Source organism: Dreissena polymorpha, chromosome 5, assembly GCF_020536995.1.
Source record: "Dreissena polymorpha isolate Duluth1 chromosome 5, UMN_Dpol_1.0, whole genome shotgun sequence".
Classification (NCBI taxonomy): Eukaryota; Metazoa; Mollusca; class Bivalvia; order Myida; family Dreissenidae; genus Dreissena; species Dreissena polymorpha.
Window position 1 is genome coordinate 31,922,817 of NC_068359.1, and position 16,133 is coordinate 31,938,949.

A 16,133-nucleotide genomic window follows, 5' to 3' on the forward strand; every position below is an offset into this window, starting at 1 on the left:
AGGTCAAATTTTGCAATAATGAAGATGGCAACTTGATATATGGCATGCATATGTATCTCATGGAGCTGCACATTTTGAGTGTTGAAAGGTCAAGGTCACCCTTCAAGGTCAAATATGTGGGGGGACATAGTGTTCCACAAACACATCTTGTTTGAAAGTAGGACTGTCAAGGACGACATGATTGTAACACTTCAAACGCAGATGAATTTATCTGATAGTCGAAATTAGACAGAAATCAACACAAATGTGATTTTTTTGTTGTATTAATACCATTCATATAACTTGCAACCCAAGTGCTTACGTTTAAATATCGACAGAAACACTAAGTACAGAGGTACACAAAACTCTCGACTTTAGAACACTGCAATCCAGCTGTGTGGTGTCTGTGAACAGCTATAACACAAATTATTGAAGGTAAAACACAAACACTTGACTATACGAGCCTTGTCCTGAGAAAACTGGGCTTAATGCATGTGCTTAAGTGTCATCCCAGGTTAGCCTGTGCAGTCTTATGTCAGCACAGACTAACAGCAACGACACTTTCCGCTTTTATTAAATTTTTCATTTAAAAAGGAGGTCCCTCTTAAGTTAAAAAACAAACAAGTGTAGGTGGACAGTGTTGACCCTGATTAGCCCGTGGAGACATGTGTGCATTAAGCCCAGTTTTCCCAAAACATGACTTATATGCTTCAAAAGCGATGTTGATTAGGCTCTATGCAGAATGTAACCATCGATTTACAAGCTCCTTTACTGACAAACTGATAGCAAAAAGCTTGATAGGACAGAAAACTATGTATCATTATGAATCAAGCTAAGTTTAAACAATATCTTTAAAATAAATCTTCGGAACAATTTAATTGTGATTTAATACAGTCGAAAAACTGAATTGATAGAAATGAGCATAGCAAGTGTTTACTATCAACAGCTTGCAAAGAATGTTTCTATTTTGGCAATTCTTTAACTTAACACCGTCTTACACACCAATCCAACTTTCATAACAAAGATACAGTAATCATGACATAAAAAGTCAAATAAACATTTAAAAAATACTATTATTGTCATAAATAAAAATTGTCTGTACATGTCTCAAACAAAGTTTATTACGCAACTTAAGATGACTCCATCTGTCTAGTACTTGCTACAGAAATGCTTGGCAAACAAAACATTAAATAGATACAAATGCGTACAAAGAGAAACACCAACAAAATTTCACAACTTAAACTCTTAATAATGTCTATTAGACACTTCAAGCAGTCAAAGAAAAAAGCCTTGATAAATTTCATACATCACACTTACAGTCAACAGTTAAACAAGTTATAGCCAGTGCCGACTTTTAACAGGCTAGTATTACTCACCAGAGACATTAGCAGAAGTTTGACTTGTATGGGAAGTGCTATAATGAAGTTTTTATGTGAGCCGCATTCTAAGAAAACTGGGCTTCATGAATGTGTGTAAAGCGTCATCCCAGATAAGCCTGTGCAGTCTATGTACGTAAAGCATCATCCCAGATTAGCCTGTGCAGTCTATGAACGTAAAGCGTCATCCCAGATTAGCCTGTGCAGTCTAAGAACGTAAAGCGTCATCCCAGATTAGCCTGTGCAGTCTATGAACGTAAAGAGTCATCCCAGATTAGCCTGTGCAGTCTATGAACGTAAAGCGTCATCCCAGATTAGCCTGTGCAGTCTATGTACGTAAAGCGTCATCCCAGATTAGCCTGTGCAGTCTATGAACGTAAAGCCTCATCCCAGATTAGCCTGTGCAGTCTATGAACGTAAAGCGTCATCCCAGATTAGCCTGTGCAGTCTATGAACGTAAAGCGTCATCCCAGATTAGCCTGTGCAGTCTATGTACGTAAAGCATCATCCCAGATTAGCCTGTGCAGTCTGCACAGAGTAATCAGGGGCGACACGTTTGGCCTACACTGGATTTGGGTTTAGAAGAATTGCTTTAAACCAAAATGTCAATAAAAGCAGAAAGTGTAGTACCAGACTGCACAGGCTTATCTGGGACATCACATTACACACATTAAGCCAGGAATTACCAGACCACGTCTATAATATTTCAGAAACAACTCTAACTTTTAATATTTTCACTTATTTGGTTTTTGTGCTGAAGTATTTTAAAAAATTGAATCAAATAAGTGTTATGTAACACAAGCAAATAATTGATAATTACTAAACAAGCCAAACAAAAATGTATGAAGACTATAAATCCAACAAATTTAATGAGGATTTTTTTAATTACTTATACGGCTCTTATACCAGCTAGGACATTTATGAAAATCAGGTATGTGATTGTTTATCCCAAATGATCAGTTTTAGAAGAAGGTTCTGATCAACATAATTTAAATATGCATTGGCAGTGGTTATAACCTTAACATAGTACAAGATTTTTGTTCTGATGTATACATCAAATAGATTTAAGAGGATATTATATATATATTCTCTATGTAGTGAAATAAATCATTTTACATGTAAAAAGACATTCGATCGATCGATTATCAAATAAAGTTTCACTTGAATAAGTTTTCTTCTTTATGTCAAGGAGTTCATCATTGATGTAAAACTGAAATCTAGTAGTCAAAATAGAATCTGCCATAACGCATATAGATATATACTGAGGTATTCCCTCGTTATGATTGTGGAATAAAGAAAACTACACTAAGAGACATTAAAATAAAACACTTATTACACAGATCACCTAAATGACTGTACAAATTACTTGGGCAAAGACAGAATACATTAAATAGTCCAACTGCAGCCTGATAACAGACAATCAGGAAAGTCGATGATGAGCACTAATGAGATTGAATGAACGACTATAATCACATGGAGACATCTCTCAGCTACTGTCAGTTGCTGTCTGCATACATCCTTGTCCACTGTCGAGCTGGAACACACAGAAGAACATCAACACTAATTATACATGTAATTTTGATGGTTGTTTTCAAACCACTCGGGCTATTACCCTTATACGTCGATTTCCAAGCAAACAAACCACAGGCTGGACCTTATTTCCAAGCAAACAAACCACAGGCTGGACCTTATTTCCAAGCAAACAAACCACGGGCTGGACCTTATTTCCAAGCAAACAAACCACGGACTGGACCTTATTTCCAAGCAAACAAACCACGGGCTGGACCTTATTTCCAAGCAAACAAACCACGGGCTGGACCTTATTTCCAAGCAAACAAACCACGGGCTGGACCTTATTTCCAAGCAAACAAACCACGGGCTGGACCTTATTTCCAAGCAAACAAACCACGGACTGGACCTTATTTCCAAGCAAACAAACCACGGGCTGGACCTTATTTCCAAGCAAACAAACCACGGGCTGGACCTTATTTCCAAGCAAACAAACCACAGGCTGGACCTTATTTCCAAGTTAAAACAACAACTTATATAAGCCTCACTCTGGGTAAATTGGCTTGATGCATCAGTGTTGTTTTTTTGTATCCAGCCTCATTCCCAATCGAAAAAGGTATATATTTTTCCCAAATGGAACCTTATAATTCCCAATTGAGGGTTTAAAAAAAATAAATTAAGATCAACATTTAGTTAACCTCTCATCCAGCTCTCCAAGTTACACTTTATTAAATTTAATACATGTATTTAAAACATTTTAATTCTCATTTTTTGAAGCATTTGTTAGCAATAAAACAACAACACTAATTGTCTAACTTTGGTCACAATGCTGCAAATTTTCCCAATCCAAAGGGACCCGGCCCCATTCCCAAAATGGTGAGAAAAAAACACTATGCAGCATGTGTGTGAAGTGTCGCCCCAGATAAGGCTAATGAGGCATAACATTTTCCCCTTTAATGGAATGTTTTGTTTTAAGAATGCCTCTTCTATTAAAATGAAAATCAAGTTTAGGCGGAAAGTGTCGTCCCTGATTAGACTCTGCGGACTTAATAGGCTTGGACAACACTTTAAACATGCATTAAGCCCCCTTGTCCCAGACCACAGCTCATATCAAATTTTGATGGTTATTCTTGAACCACTCAGGATATCCCCCTCATAGGTTGATTTCAAAGTCTCATTACCACAAGCTGTTATTTCCCACTTAAAGGGTATTTTCTTTTATTGTGATATAGCAAACACCCAATTACAATCTACAAAATGTACATTTGAAGAATGAAGTAAGATTACGGACAGTGATTATGGGACGCTATAGTATACTTCCTTACCACTGCATTCAAGTGCGGACATTTTCAATTACTTCAATGAGGCAGAAATCTTGAAAAGATAGTGTCAATAACCTGAAGAAGTAGAACTGTTGTGAGCAGTCAATATTTTCTGAGCAAGTTTGGTTAATATTAGACAATAAATTTCACTTTTAGAGTGTTCAAACTGTTTCAGTACAGCCATGAGGTCCATGTTTACTCAGCCGAGATATCATAAAAAATAATGTTCAGACCAAGTATAATAAAGAAATTGATAAACATGTGACCTCTAGAGTGTTAACAAGGTTGCTCAAAAGCCATATAAGGAAAACTGCCCCCCACCCCCTGTGGCAAAACCACAACCATTTTTTAACTGAGCTATCATTAGAATAATGTTCTGACCAAGTTTCATGTTGATTTGTCTAAAAATGTGACTTCTAGAGTGATCACAAGCTTTTTCTCTCATTGACCTAAGAACCAAGGTTTTTACCTTACATAACCCAGTTTCGTCAAAATGTTATTAGGACAAATGTTCTGACCAAGTTTCATGAAGATTGAACAATAAATCATAAAATGTGGCCTTTTGAGTGTTAACAAGTCAAATGCTAACAAGGCATGACGACGCACAATGGAAAAAGACAACCATAAATACTCCATGACCAAATTGTGCTAAGGCAGCAGAAAAGGTTAAAGGGACCTTTTCACGTTTTGGTAAATTGATTTGATACACGAGATTCGCAAATTTTTATTGTAGTCATATTTATTTGAGCCCAGTTGAGGGTGACTTTTTTTATTTCTTTAATTTTATTCTTGTTTATTCTGGAGCTTTTTAGATCTAATGTTTACGCTTATCAATACAAAGCATTAAATGAAAAACTTAAAAACATGCCAAAATCTGTGAAATGGTCCCTTTAAAGCCAGTCACTGACTACTGACCAACTTTCTGGATAGTGCACCTATCTTATAGGGTCAAAACATGTGTTACCTGTATCTATTGCCTTAGCCTCGTTGGTTTTCCACTGCTCAGCTACGTCATTGGCTAATGGGTCATCTGGATTTGGAGCACTAAGTAATGCCTGTATTGATAATAACACTGTCCTTATTTGTAGTGCTGGACTCCACTTATCTGAAAATGAAACCAGAAATAATTTGTAGCGTAAACAAGCAGTTACATGAAAAACATTTCTAAGCTGCAACAGCTTAAGTGGTAATAAATGAAATGTAAATGGTGCACTGCAATACGTATGCACACTGTTGATATCAGAATGATAGTGCTCTCACATTTTTAATTAAAATATGCTATTTTTGTACACGATAATTTAAGTTTTACTGGAGGCGTGTATGAAACAATAAATGTGTCCATTATAGACACAGTGCTCCAGCTAGGCCTAAATCGAAGGGCGCCGCGCCCTGCCCTCCCGAACCTCCGCCCTGCCCCCCCCTGAACCCCCGCACTGCCCCCCCCCCCTCTTTTTTTCATATGATAATTCATAAATCTCTTATTTCATTGTAATTATTTTAATCCTCATTGTAGACATCGTATTTGAATGGCTTAATAATAATGGGAATAATACAATTATTTATAACATATAAATTAACATCATGCATGTCATGCAATAGGAAGCATTCCAGAAACACCCGCGCGCTCGAACGTGCCCTTTTCACAAAATACTGGGCGTCGAAAGTGCCCATTTGACAATATACTGTGCGTCAAAAGTGCCCTTTTGACAAAAAAGCCCCCCTGCCCTTTTCAAATCCTAGCTGGAGCACTGTAGACAGATGCCCCCACTAAATGCCACTAGACACAAATTAATATTGGATTGACAGTCATCATGTGAATGTATATAAAAGATGAAAAAAGTTTTTTTAAAGTAAACAAATTCATTGAATTGATATCGCCTGCATCAGTGTTCTCCGGAAGCACCAGAAGCGGGGGATTTCACTGGTTACTAAAAATCTTGGCACCACCAAATATCAATTCACAACAGTGCAAAAAACGCCCATTTAAGTTTTAGGTCGCTGGCTACTTTAAAAATATAACTGGCTACTCAAAATGTTTATTGAAACAAATATTCTGACAAAGTTTCATGAAGATTCATGAAGCCATATAAGGAAAAATGCCCCGCCCCCTGGTGGCCATGTTTTTCAAGCAACTGGAACCATTTTCAAACTTGTCCAAGATATCATTGTCACAAATCTCCTGACCAAGTTTCATGATGATCAGACAATAAATATGGCCTCTAGAGTGTTAACAAGGTTTTACTATAGCCATATAAGAAAAATTGCCAAGCCCCCTGGTGGCCATGTTTTTCAACCAACTGGCATCATTTTCAAACTCGTCCAAGGTATTATTGGGATGAATATTCTGACCAAGTTTCATGAAGATTGGACAATAAATGTGGCCTCCAGAGTGTTAACAAGGTTTTACTATAGCCATATAAGGAAAATTGCTCCGCCCCTTGGCAGCCATGTTTTTCAAGCAAACGTAACCATTTTCGAACTCATCCAAGATATCATTGAGACCAATCTTCTGACCAAATTTCATAAAGATTGGACAATAAATGTGGCCTCTAGAGTGTTAACAAGGCAAATGTTGACGGCGCACAACACACAACACACCATGCACGACGGACAAAAGGCGATCACAAAAGCTCACCATGAGCACATTGGGCTCAGGTAAGCTAAAACCTCTTTTATTTTTCAATATTTGCTTCGGAAAAAAATAAAATAGAAACAAATAACAAAGAGAAACAATAGTGCCTGAAAGGCCCAAAGTCGCTCACCTGAGATAACAAGATATTATTGGGACAAATTTTCTGACCAAGTTTCATGAAGATTGAAAAATAAATGTGGCCTCTAGAGTGTTAACAAGGTTTTACTAAAGCCATATAAGGAAAAATGCCCCACCCCCTGGCAGCCATGTTTTTCAACCAACCGGCATCATTGTTTAACTAGTCCAAAATATTATCGGGATGAATCTTCTGACCAAGTTTCATGAAGATTGGACAGTAAATGTGGCTTCTAGAGTGTTAACAAGATTTTACTATAGCCATATTAGGAAAAATGCCCCGCCCCTTGGCAGCAATGTTTTTCAAGCAAACGTAGCCATTTTCGAACTCATTTAAGATATCATTGAGACCAATCTTCTGACCAAATTTCATGAAGATTGGACAATAAATGTGGCCTCTAGAGTGTTAACAAGGTTTTACTAAAGCCATATATAGCCATATAAGGAAAAATGCCCCGCCCCTGGAGGCCATGTTTTTAAAGCAACCAAATCCATTTTCGAACTCATCCAAGATATCACTGGGACAAATCTTCTGACCAAGTTTCATGAAGATCGGAAAATAAATGTGGCCTCTAGAGTGTTAACAAGGTTTTACTATAGCCATACATGTATAAGGAAAAATGCCCCGCCCCCGTGGCGGCCATGTTTTTCAACCAACTGGCATCATTTTGTAACTCGTCCAAGATATTATTGGGGTGAATCTTCTGACTGAGTTTCATGAAGATCAGACTATAAATGTGGCCTCTAGAGTGTTAACAAGATTTTACTACAGCCATATATAGCCATATAAGGAAAAATGCCCCACCCCTTCGCAGCCATGTTTTTCCAGCAAACGTAACCATTTTTAAACTCATCCAAGATATCAATAAGACCAATCTTCTGACCAAATTTCATGAAGATTGGACAATAAATGTAAATGTGGCCTGACTGGCCTCTAGAGTGTTAACAAGGTTTTACTAAAGCCAAATATAGCCGTATATGGAAAAATGCCCCGCCTCCTGGTGGCCATGTTTTTAAAGAAACTAAAATCATTTTCGAACTCATCCAAGATATCATTGGGACAAATCTTCTGACCAAGTTTCATGAAGATCGGAAAATAAATGTGGCCTCTAGAGTGTTAACAAGGTTTTACTTTAGCCATATAAGGAAAAACGCCCCGCCCCCTGGCAACCATGTTTTTTAACCAACGGGCATCAATTTTATAATCGTCAAAGATATTATTGGGATGAATCTTCTGACCAAGTTTCATGAAGATTGGACAATAAATGTGGCGTCTAGAGTGTTTACAAGATTTTACTATTGCCATTTAAGGCAAAATGCCCCACCCCTTGGCAGCCATGTTTTTCAAGCAAAGGTTACCATTTTCGAACTCATCCAAGATAACATTGGGATAAATCTTCTGACCAAGTTTCATGAAGATCGGATAATAAATGTGGCCTCTAGAGTGTTAACAAGGTTTTAGTACATGTACATGTATATCCATATAAGGAAAAATGTCCCGCCCCTTGGCAGCCATGTTTTCAAGCAAACGTAACCAATTTTGAACTCGTCCAAGATATCATTGAGACCAATCTTTAGACCAAATTTCATGAAGATTGGACAATAAATGTGGCCTCTAGAGTGTTTACAAGGCAAATGTTGACGCGGCACAACGGACGACAGATGACGGACAAAAGGCGATCACAAAAGCTAAAAACTCTAAAAATATAATCACAATACTTGCAGTCCTTCTAAATCACTGCAAAATGCCCAAGAGATCTACCTATTCAGAAGATCCATGTTGATATTAGTTTCTGAGATAGGCTCTGGACACAATTTAGGTACACTAATCAACAAATGAAATATTTCAAGGGCCACAACTCCAAAGTGCCAGGTGCAATTTGCTGGTTATTGAACTTGACCTCAATTTTATGCTTAAAATTAGCCTCTATTTATTGCTTAAAAACATTGTATGCAAGTTTGGTGTCCATATAAAAATTGGTTGAGTTTAAGAGTTGAAACCAAAAAGTGCGGACAAACTGTACTCACTGACTGACAGTTGGAAAACATTTATGCATTGGCATTGATATGCTCCTTAAACAAAACATGTATTCTTATGTTTCTTATATTTCTTTTCCTGAAAACTAAGTGTTGATATGGAATTTCTCACACAAAAAAGTTCTAACTGTTGAAAGAAACTTAGCCTTTGTTTGTCTGTTATTTAAGCTACAGCTTTATGCGAACTGAAGCGAGTTCGAGCAAAACGAATGTGTGAAAATTGTGATCAGGGCTGTGAAAACAGTTTGAGCTGTCCAATAATTCGACCCTGGTGAATTGGAGCCATCTGAGAGAAATTTATTTGAACATTAAATAGGAGAAATTAAGAAAACCAGAAATTAGATCTAAGCGAGTTCGAGCCGTCAGGTTTTGACTGTATGTACAATGATTGAAATCAAAGTACCCGGTATGTACGCTTGCAAATGTCATATTCTCATGTCATAGCAGTGTTCTCCAGAAAAATTTGAGAAGCCAGTTATATTATCAAAGTTGCGGGCGGGTTAGCAATAAAACGGGTGTATTTGCGCCATTTCAATTTATATTTTGGGGAAAAGTAACCGGCATGAAGAGTGAATGTAACCGGTGAAATTGCTTGCTCCCGGTGCTTCCTTAGGACACTGAAGAAGGCTCGTGAAAACCTGCTCACATTTTATTATTGCTCATCTTGTATTTTTTAAAATAATGTAGCCAACAGCTTGCCCACACCGTAATAAAACAGAAATTTTGTAGTAAAACTCACAGTATGAGTGATTTAACATGAGCATTCATTGTAAATATAAAAGGATACAAACCTTTCAAAATATCCAGGCATATCCTACCAACTTTATCTATGTTAGGATGATAAATTTTAGTCATAAATCTAACTTTAGGTGCCGACATTGGATACTCCTCTGGTAGAAACAGTTCTAGCTTGAATACTCCATTCTCATACGGGGACTGAAATATAACAGAAATCAATCACATGATTTCCCATAGCATCAACAAATGTGTGATTTTTAGTTTAGACTTATTTGTTTTAGCTTGATTGCATTTCAAGAACAAAAGCACATTGAAAGGCTCTCTAGTCTGTTGACTAGATAGAACAAGAGATGTGTTTGTCAGAAACACAATGCCCCTTTTGCACCTCTTTGAAGCCATATATTTGACCTTTGACCTTGAAAGATGGCCTTGACCTTTCACCACACACAATGTGCAGCTCCATGAGATACACATGCATGCCAAATATCAAGTTGCTATCTTCAATATTGCAAAAGTTATGACCAATGTAAAAGTTTTCGGACAGATGGACTGACAGACAGACAGACTGACACACATTTCAAATATTATACCACCCTTCAGGGGCATAAAAAGTACTTGTGTCATTGGGGGAAATCTCAAGAACACTTTCACAGTGGGGATCAAACCCATGACGACCGGATACCTAGTCGGACACCATACCTACTACGCCATGGCAACCTCTATTGTGTCATTTTAAGTACAAGTTCTTGAGATGACCAACCTTAACAACAGTTTTATACTAGGACAAGGTTTTTTCGGAAAAGAAAAATTGCTTAAAAATAATAAATTTCTCACTATTTCTCCAAATATCATAGTTCTTTTGAAGCCTAACATAAGCATTTTTTTAACCATAATTATCAAGGAATTTTACAGTACTTATAAGGATAACAACAACAACTAGTGACCTCAAAATCAATAGGGGTCATCTGCGAGTCTTGATCAATCTACCCATGAAGTTTCATGATCCTAGGTGTATGCATTCTTGAGTTATCATCCGGAAACCATTTTACTATTTCGGGTCACCGTGACCTTGACCTTTGACCTAGTGACCTCAAAATCAATAGGGGTCATCTGCGACTCATGATCAATCTACCCATGAAGTTTCATGATCCTAGGCGTATGCATTCTTGAGTTATCATCCGGAAACCATTTTACTATTGCGGGTCACCGTGACCTTGACCTTTGACCTAGTGACCTCAAAATCAATAGGGGTCATCTGCAAGTCATGATCAATCTACCCATGAAGTTTCATGATCCTAGGCGTATGCGTTCTTGAGTTATCATCCGAAAACCATTTTACTATTTCGGGTCACCGTGACCTTGACCTTTGACCTAGTGACCTCAAAATCAATAGGGGTCATCTGCGAGTCATGATCAATCTACCTATGAAGTTTCATGATCCTAGGCGTATGCGTTCTTGACTTATCATACGACAACCACCTGGTGGACGGACCGACCAACCTACCGACCGACCGACATGAGCAAAGCAATATACCCCCTCTTCTTCGAAGGGGGGCATAATTAACATAACAAGAATACATGTATCAGTAAAACTGATGGATGATCACCGATGATGCAATTAGTAAATGGATGGGTTAAATGTGTGGAAACAAATGATTATTCAAGGGGCAGTAACTCTAAGAAAACTCACTTTTAAAAGCGGAACTACAGGACAATATGTGCATGTCCACCCTGTGGTGATACTGCACATAAAGTTTAATAAAATTCTTTAAAAAATCCTATTTTTGATCACACTGCAATAAATCTGTAAGAAATTATTGGAGCAGAACAACCAAAATATATTTATCAGGGGCCTTACTAGGATTTTAAAACAGGAATTTCATCGTTTGCTAATCTAAATTTTGAGAAAACATATCAATTGACATAAGACTTCAAAAACTATTGGTACAAAGGTTTGCATCTTTTTAAATGAAGAACTTCAAGCCTGACTCATTTAATATTAATCAAGATTAATGACAGGGATGAATAAATAAAGAAGTTCTTACCCCCTCTGGCCCAGCTACCACGACATGGAAATATCTGGCATTTTGCTCATCAGGTATGGCATTTATACCTGGTACAGGCTCCTGCATTAGACGCTGGGTCTCCTGTGAAAGACAGCATCAGTTGTTGTTTTAATATAAATTTTAATATGTTTCCCCATTATGAAACAAGTCAGCAATGACCAATCTTAACACTCACCTGCGCTCACAGTACAACAATTGTCAAGGACTTCACCTTATTTTCTAGTATTTAGATGATCCAATATTACAACAGGGCTGTTATATAATGAATATTAACATTCTGACCACGTCAATATTGATTATCGAGTCATTAAAATGTGGCTTCTAGATTAGAAATATGTTTTTTTACGATTTGGTGACCAATATCTGATTTGCACAGCGCAAAATTTTAGTAGCTTTTTAAGGTGGACCAGTGGAATTTTACATAGTCTAAACAGACATGTCAGATGCTTGATCGTGATCATGTAAGACATTTGGTAAATCTGTTGGACAATGATGTGGGTTTCATATGAACATACAAAAATATTCAGAGATTGTGTGTCTGAGAGCGCCAAAATGTTTTGTAAGACATTGTAAATCTGTTTGTTTACATTGTAGGGCATTAGGCCGGGACATTGTGTGACGCCGCTGTTGGCGCGCCGTTGTGTGAATCAGCGGCACTATGTCATATACATGCACTTCATCTAGTTATGATTGTTTATATTATATATTGTTATACATGGAGAAAAGAACCATAAATACGTAAAGCACAACGCTAGCATTACCTATCCATTTCAAGTAGACAGACATAGTCTTTTTTGTCATTTTGTCTGACAAGAATTGGAATTCACTGCACACGTTGCTTGCACAAGTTTGCATATAAAGACAATATCTGGATGATCATTATTTGTTCAGAACTAAATACTACAGGACGGGTGCTTCTTATTCATAACATAAACACCTACAATATTTTAAATGACTAGCTAAAGAAACTTCAGCCAACAGTTTATATAGTATTGAGAGACCTGTACGCTGAAGCAAACCCCATATCGAAAGTCAACCAGAGTCATAACATATTAATGTCACGCTATAAATAAATGACAGTTCATTTTCTTGGATACATTTCTACATATATTGGTGAATGAATATAATAAATTACTGCATCGGGGCATATTTAAAGGTTCAAATTTTTCAAATGCATCTTACAATAGATGAAAATGACTCTCATCAGCCTGAAATTCACAATTTTGACGCCATTGTCACTTGGTCACGTGACGAGTTTTCATTTGGATACTTTTGGATCCACCTTGACATTTATTGCTGAAATTGTAAACATTACTTTCGTTTTCGGAAATCTATTATTTGTGATTAACAACTTACATCTGGTGGATTAAAAGACTGATTTTAAAGCAAATCAGGTCATTTTTAATATTTGTTACTTTGAGTTTGCATTTACACTACAATTTGTTTACAAAAAAAAAGCAAGAATAATTTAAAATACCGGGAAATGTCATTCTGAATTTGAAAACACTTGAGCACATGGTATGTTACTAAAAATAGAAATAACCTCATACAAGCGTGAAATCTCGGGAGATGCGCATTTCAAGAATGTCTGTCGCATCGCTGTTTTTCTCGATATTTTAGAGCAGAAAAGATAAATTTTAAATGTTTAAGATAGTATTTTGTGAAATAATATATCAATTAAATGTGAAAAATGTCAATCTTTCCGATCAAGTGGTTTATCCGGGCCAACAACTGTATTAAAAAGCTTTTTTGGACCGGTTTTTGTTAACTGTCAACTTTTCGGGAATTTCTGGATGACTTTCCTAATGGGGTTGGTCCATAACTTTAAAGTCGCGCCAGTCAAAAATCATAAAAAGCAATATTTAAAGTTATGGTAGCCACAACTATTAAGTGACATGTTGGCAATAAGGCAATATGACAATGTTAAATCTGTTAGGGCCAAAACACCAACTTTGGGGAAAGGGCCACAGCCTTTTTTTCAAGGAAAAAAACACACAATGTTCTGGCTTTGGGAATTAAAAATACTGAGGTAGATGGTAAATTTAGAGAAAAATGCATGATTTTAAAGAAATTTCTGTTGGGGAAAGGGCCTTTTTCGTTAAGGGGAAGAAAAAGAGGCCCCTTGCGAAGAAGGGTTTTTTGGCCCTGACTGTAATGGATTCAAAAAAGAATGTTTGCTTTATTTAATACAGCATACAGTTAATATTAACCAGCAAAATAGCACTCCTGACTAAGAAATATGTTTGTTTATATTAATTTAAAATTAAACATGAAAATATGTTAACATGTCGCTCTACTTCTGCCAAGTTCTGTGCATAAATTGTTAACTTAATTTTTAAAAAATACATTCGTCATTGATGTTTTTATTATTCATCTATTGTCAAGTAAAAATTATGCCTAAACAATATGGAGCTTTAACAAATAAATATTATGTTTTTATTTTAATATTTCGTGTTCAAATTCAACACACTCAGTGACACTGTTTTTACTTATAGTGACAGTCAAGAAAAATACATGACACTTTAGCTCAATTTAAAGAACGGACATTTCATATTCAAATAGGGTCATTTCTGTCATACTTTTATAATACGTCTCGGTAGACCTCCTGCCATGGAGTCTTGTGTATGTTTCCTGTTTTCTTTCAACAAAATGTGAAATAACTAAAATCGGGGTCGTGTCTATATAGGATCCTTAATAAATTGCTACAATGGATACCAAATCTATATATTTGCAGCATCGTTTACGACAATGTTTTTTTTTTGTTAAATAAATTATTTGAAAAGAAAATCGCTGTTGATAAAGACCAAATTTGGATTAAAGGGTGTCAAAGTATCAATAAAACTGTTGATATGCACAATGGCTACAAGTAAAATCTGTCTTTTCAACCGAAGTACCGCTCATCAAAACAAAATTGTATCCATTATAGACGATTTCAAGAATATAGCCAGCTGTATTGATACTTACCAAATTTGGATCCATTCTAGACAAAAAAATTCAAGAGTCTAGCCAGCTCTTTTGATAGAGTCTAGCCATCTCTATTGATACCGAAATTGGATCCGTTCTAGACGATTTCAAGAGTCTAGTCAGCTCTCTTGATGCTTACCAAAATTGGATCAATTCTAGATGATTTGAATAGTAAACCAGCTATATTGATACTTACCGAAAGTGTATTCATTCTAGACGATTTCAAGAGTTAGCCAGCTCTATTGATACTTGCCAAAAAGGAATCCATACGGCAATTTCAAGAGTCTAGTTCTATTGATACTTACCGAAATTGGATCCATTCTAGACGATTTTAAGAGTCTAGCCAGCTCTATTGATACTTACTAAAATTGGGATCCATTCTAGACGTTTTCAAGAGTTAGCCAGCTCCATTGATACTTACAAAAATGGGATCCATTCTAGACGATTTCAAGAGTATGGCCAGCTCTATTGATACTTACCGAATTTGGGATCCATTCTAGATGATTTCAAGAGTCTAGCCAGCTCTATTTAAACTTACCGAAATTGGATCCATTCTAGACGATTTCAAGAGTCTAGCCAGCTCTATTGATACTTACTAAAATTGGGATCCATTCTAGACGCTTTCAAGAGTTAGCCAGCTCCATTGATACTTAACAAAGTGGGATCCATTCTAGACGATTTCAAGAGTATAGCCAGCTCTATTGATACTTACCGAATTTGGGATCCATTCTAGATGATTTCAAGAGTCGAGCCAGCTCTATTTATACTTACCAAATTGGATCCATTCTAGACGATTTCAAGAGTATAGCCAGCTTTATTGATACTTACCCAAATGGGATCCATTCTAGACAATTTCAAAAGTCTAGCCAGCTCTATTGAGAATTACCAAAATTGGATCCATTCTAGACAATTTCAAGAGTATAGCCAGCTCTATTGATACTTACCAAAATTTGATCCATTCTAGACAATTTCAAGAGTATAGCCAGCTCTATTAATACTTACCGAATTTGGGATCCATTCTAGATGATTTCAAGAGTCGAGCCAGCTCTATTTATACTTACCAAAATTGGATCCATTCTAGACGATTTCAAGAGTATAGCCAGCTTTATTGATACTTACCCAAATGGGATCCATTCTAGACAATTTCAAAAGTCTAGCCAGCTCTATTGATACTTACCAAAATTTGATCCATTCTAGACGATTTCAAGAGTCTAGCCAGCTCTATTGATACTTACTAAAATTGAATCCATTCTAGACGTTTTCAGAGTTAGCCAGCTCCATTGATACTTACCAAAATGGGATCCATTATAGACGATTTCAAGAGTATAGCCAGCTCTATTACCGAATTTGGATCCATTCTAGACGATTGCAAGAG

The 16,133-nt window shown here is 36.6% G+C and overlaps 1 protein-coding gene and 1 long non-coding RNA gene across 3 annotated transcripts in view; both read right to left on the reverse strand.

The window, feature by feature from the left end:
- Positions 1-247: 247 nt before the first annotated feature.
- The window catches only part of LOC127881792 (ubiquitin-conjugating enzyme E2 N), a 31,676-nt gene continuing 15,790 nt past the window's right edge, over positions 248-16,133 (reverse strand). The window contains exons 2-6 of one of the 2 annotated variants that reach the window (XM_052429937.1): positions 14,374-14,454; positions 11,774-11,875; positions 9,782-9,926; positions 5,151-5,291; positions 248-2,889 (exon numbers count right to left, since the gene is read on the reverse strand). In XM_052429937.1, the coding sequence (XP_052285897.1) occupies positions 2,852-2,889; positions 5,151-5,291; positions 9,782-9,926; positions 11,774-11,875; positions 14,374-14,454 (507 nt within the window). In that variant the 3' untranslated portion in view covers positions 248-2,851. Of the gene's footprint in view, positions 2,890-5,150; positions 5,292-9,781; positions 9,927-11,773; positions 11,876-14,373; positions 14,475-16,133 lie in introns of those variants that run through there. The other variant, XM_052429938.1, reaches the window with a different exon arrangement.
- On the reverse strand, positions 2,884-5,099 carry LOC127881802 (uncharacterized). The gene is made up of 3 exons (XR_008050285.1): positions 3,109-5,099; positions 3,043-3,075; positions 2,884-3,009 (listed from the first exon to the last, which is right to left on the reverse strand). It is a non-coding gene; the product is annotated as an uncharacterized LOC127881802 (long non-coding RNA).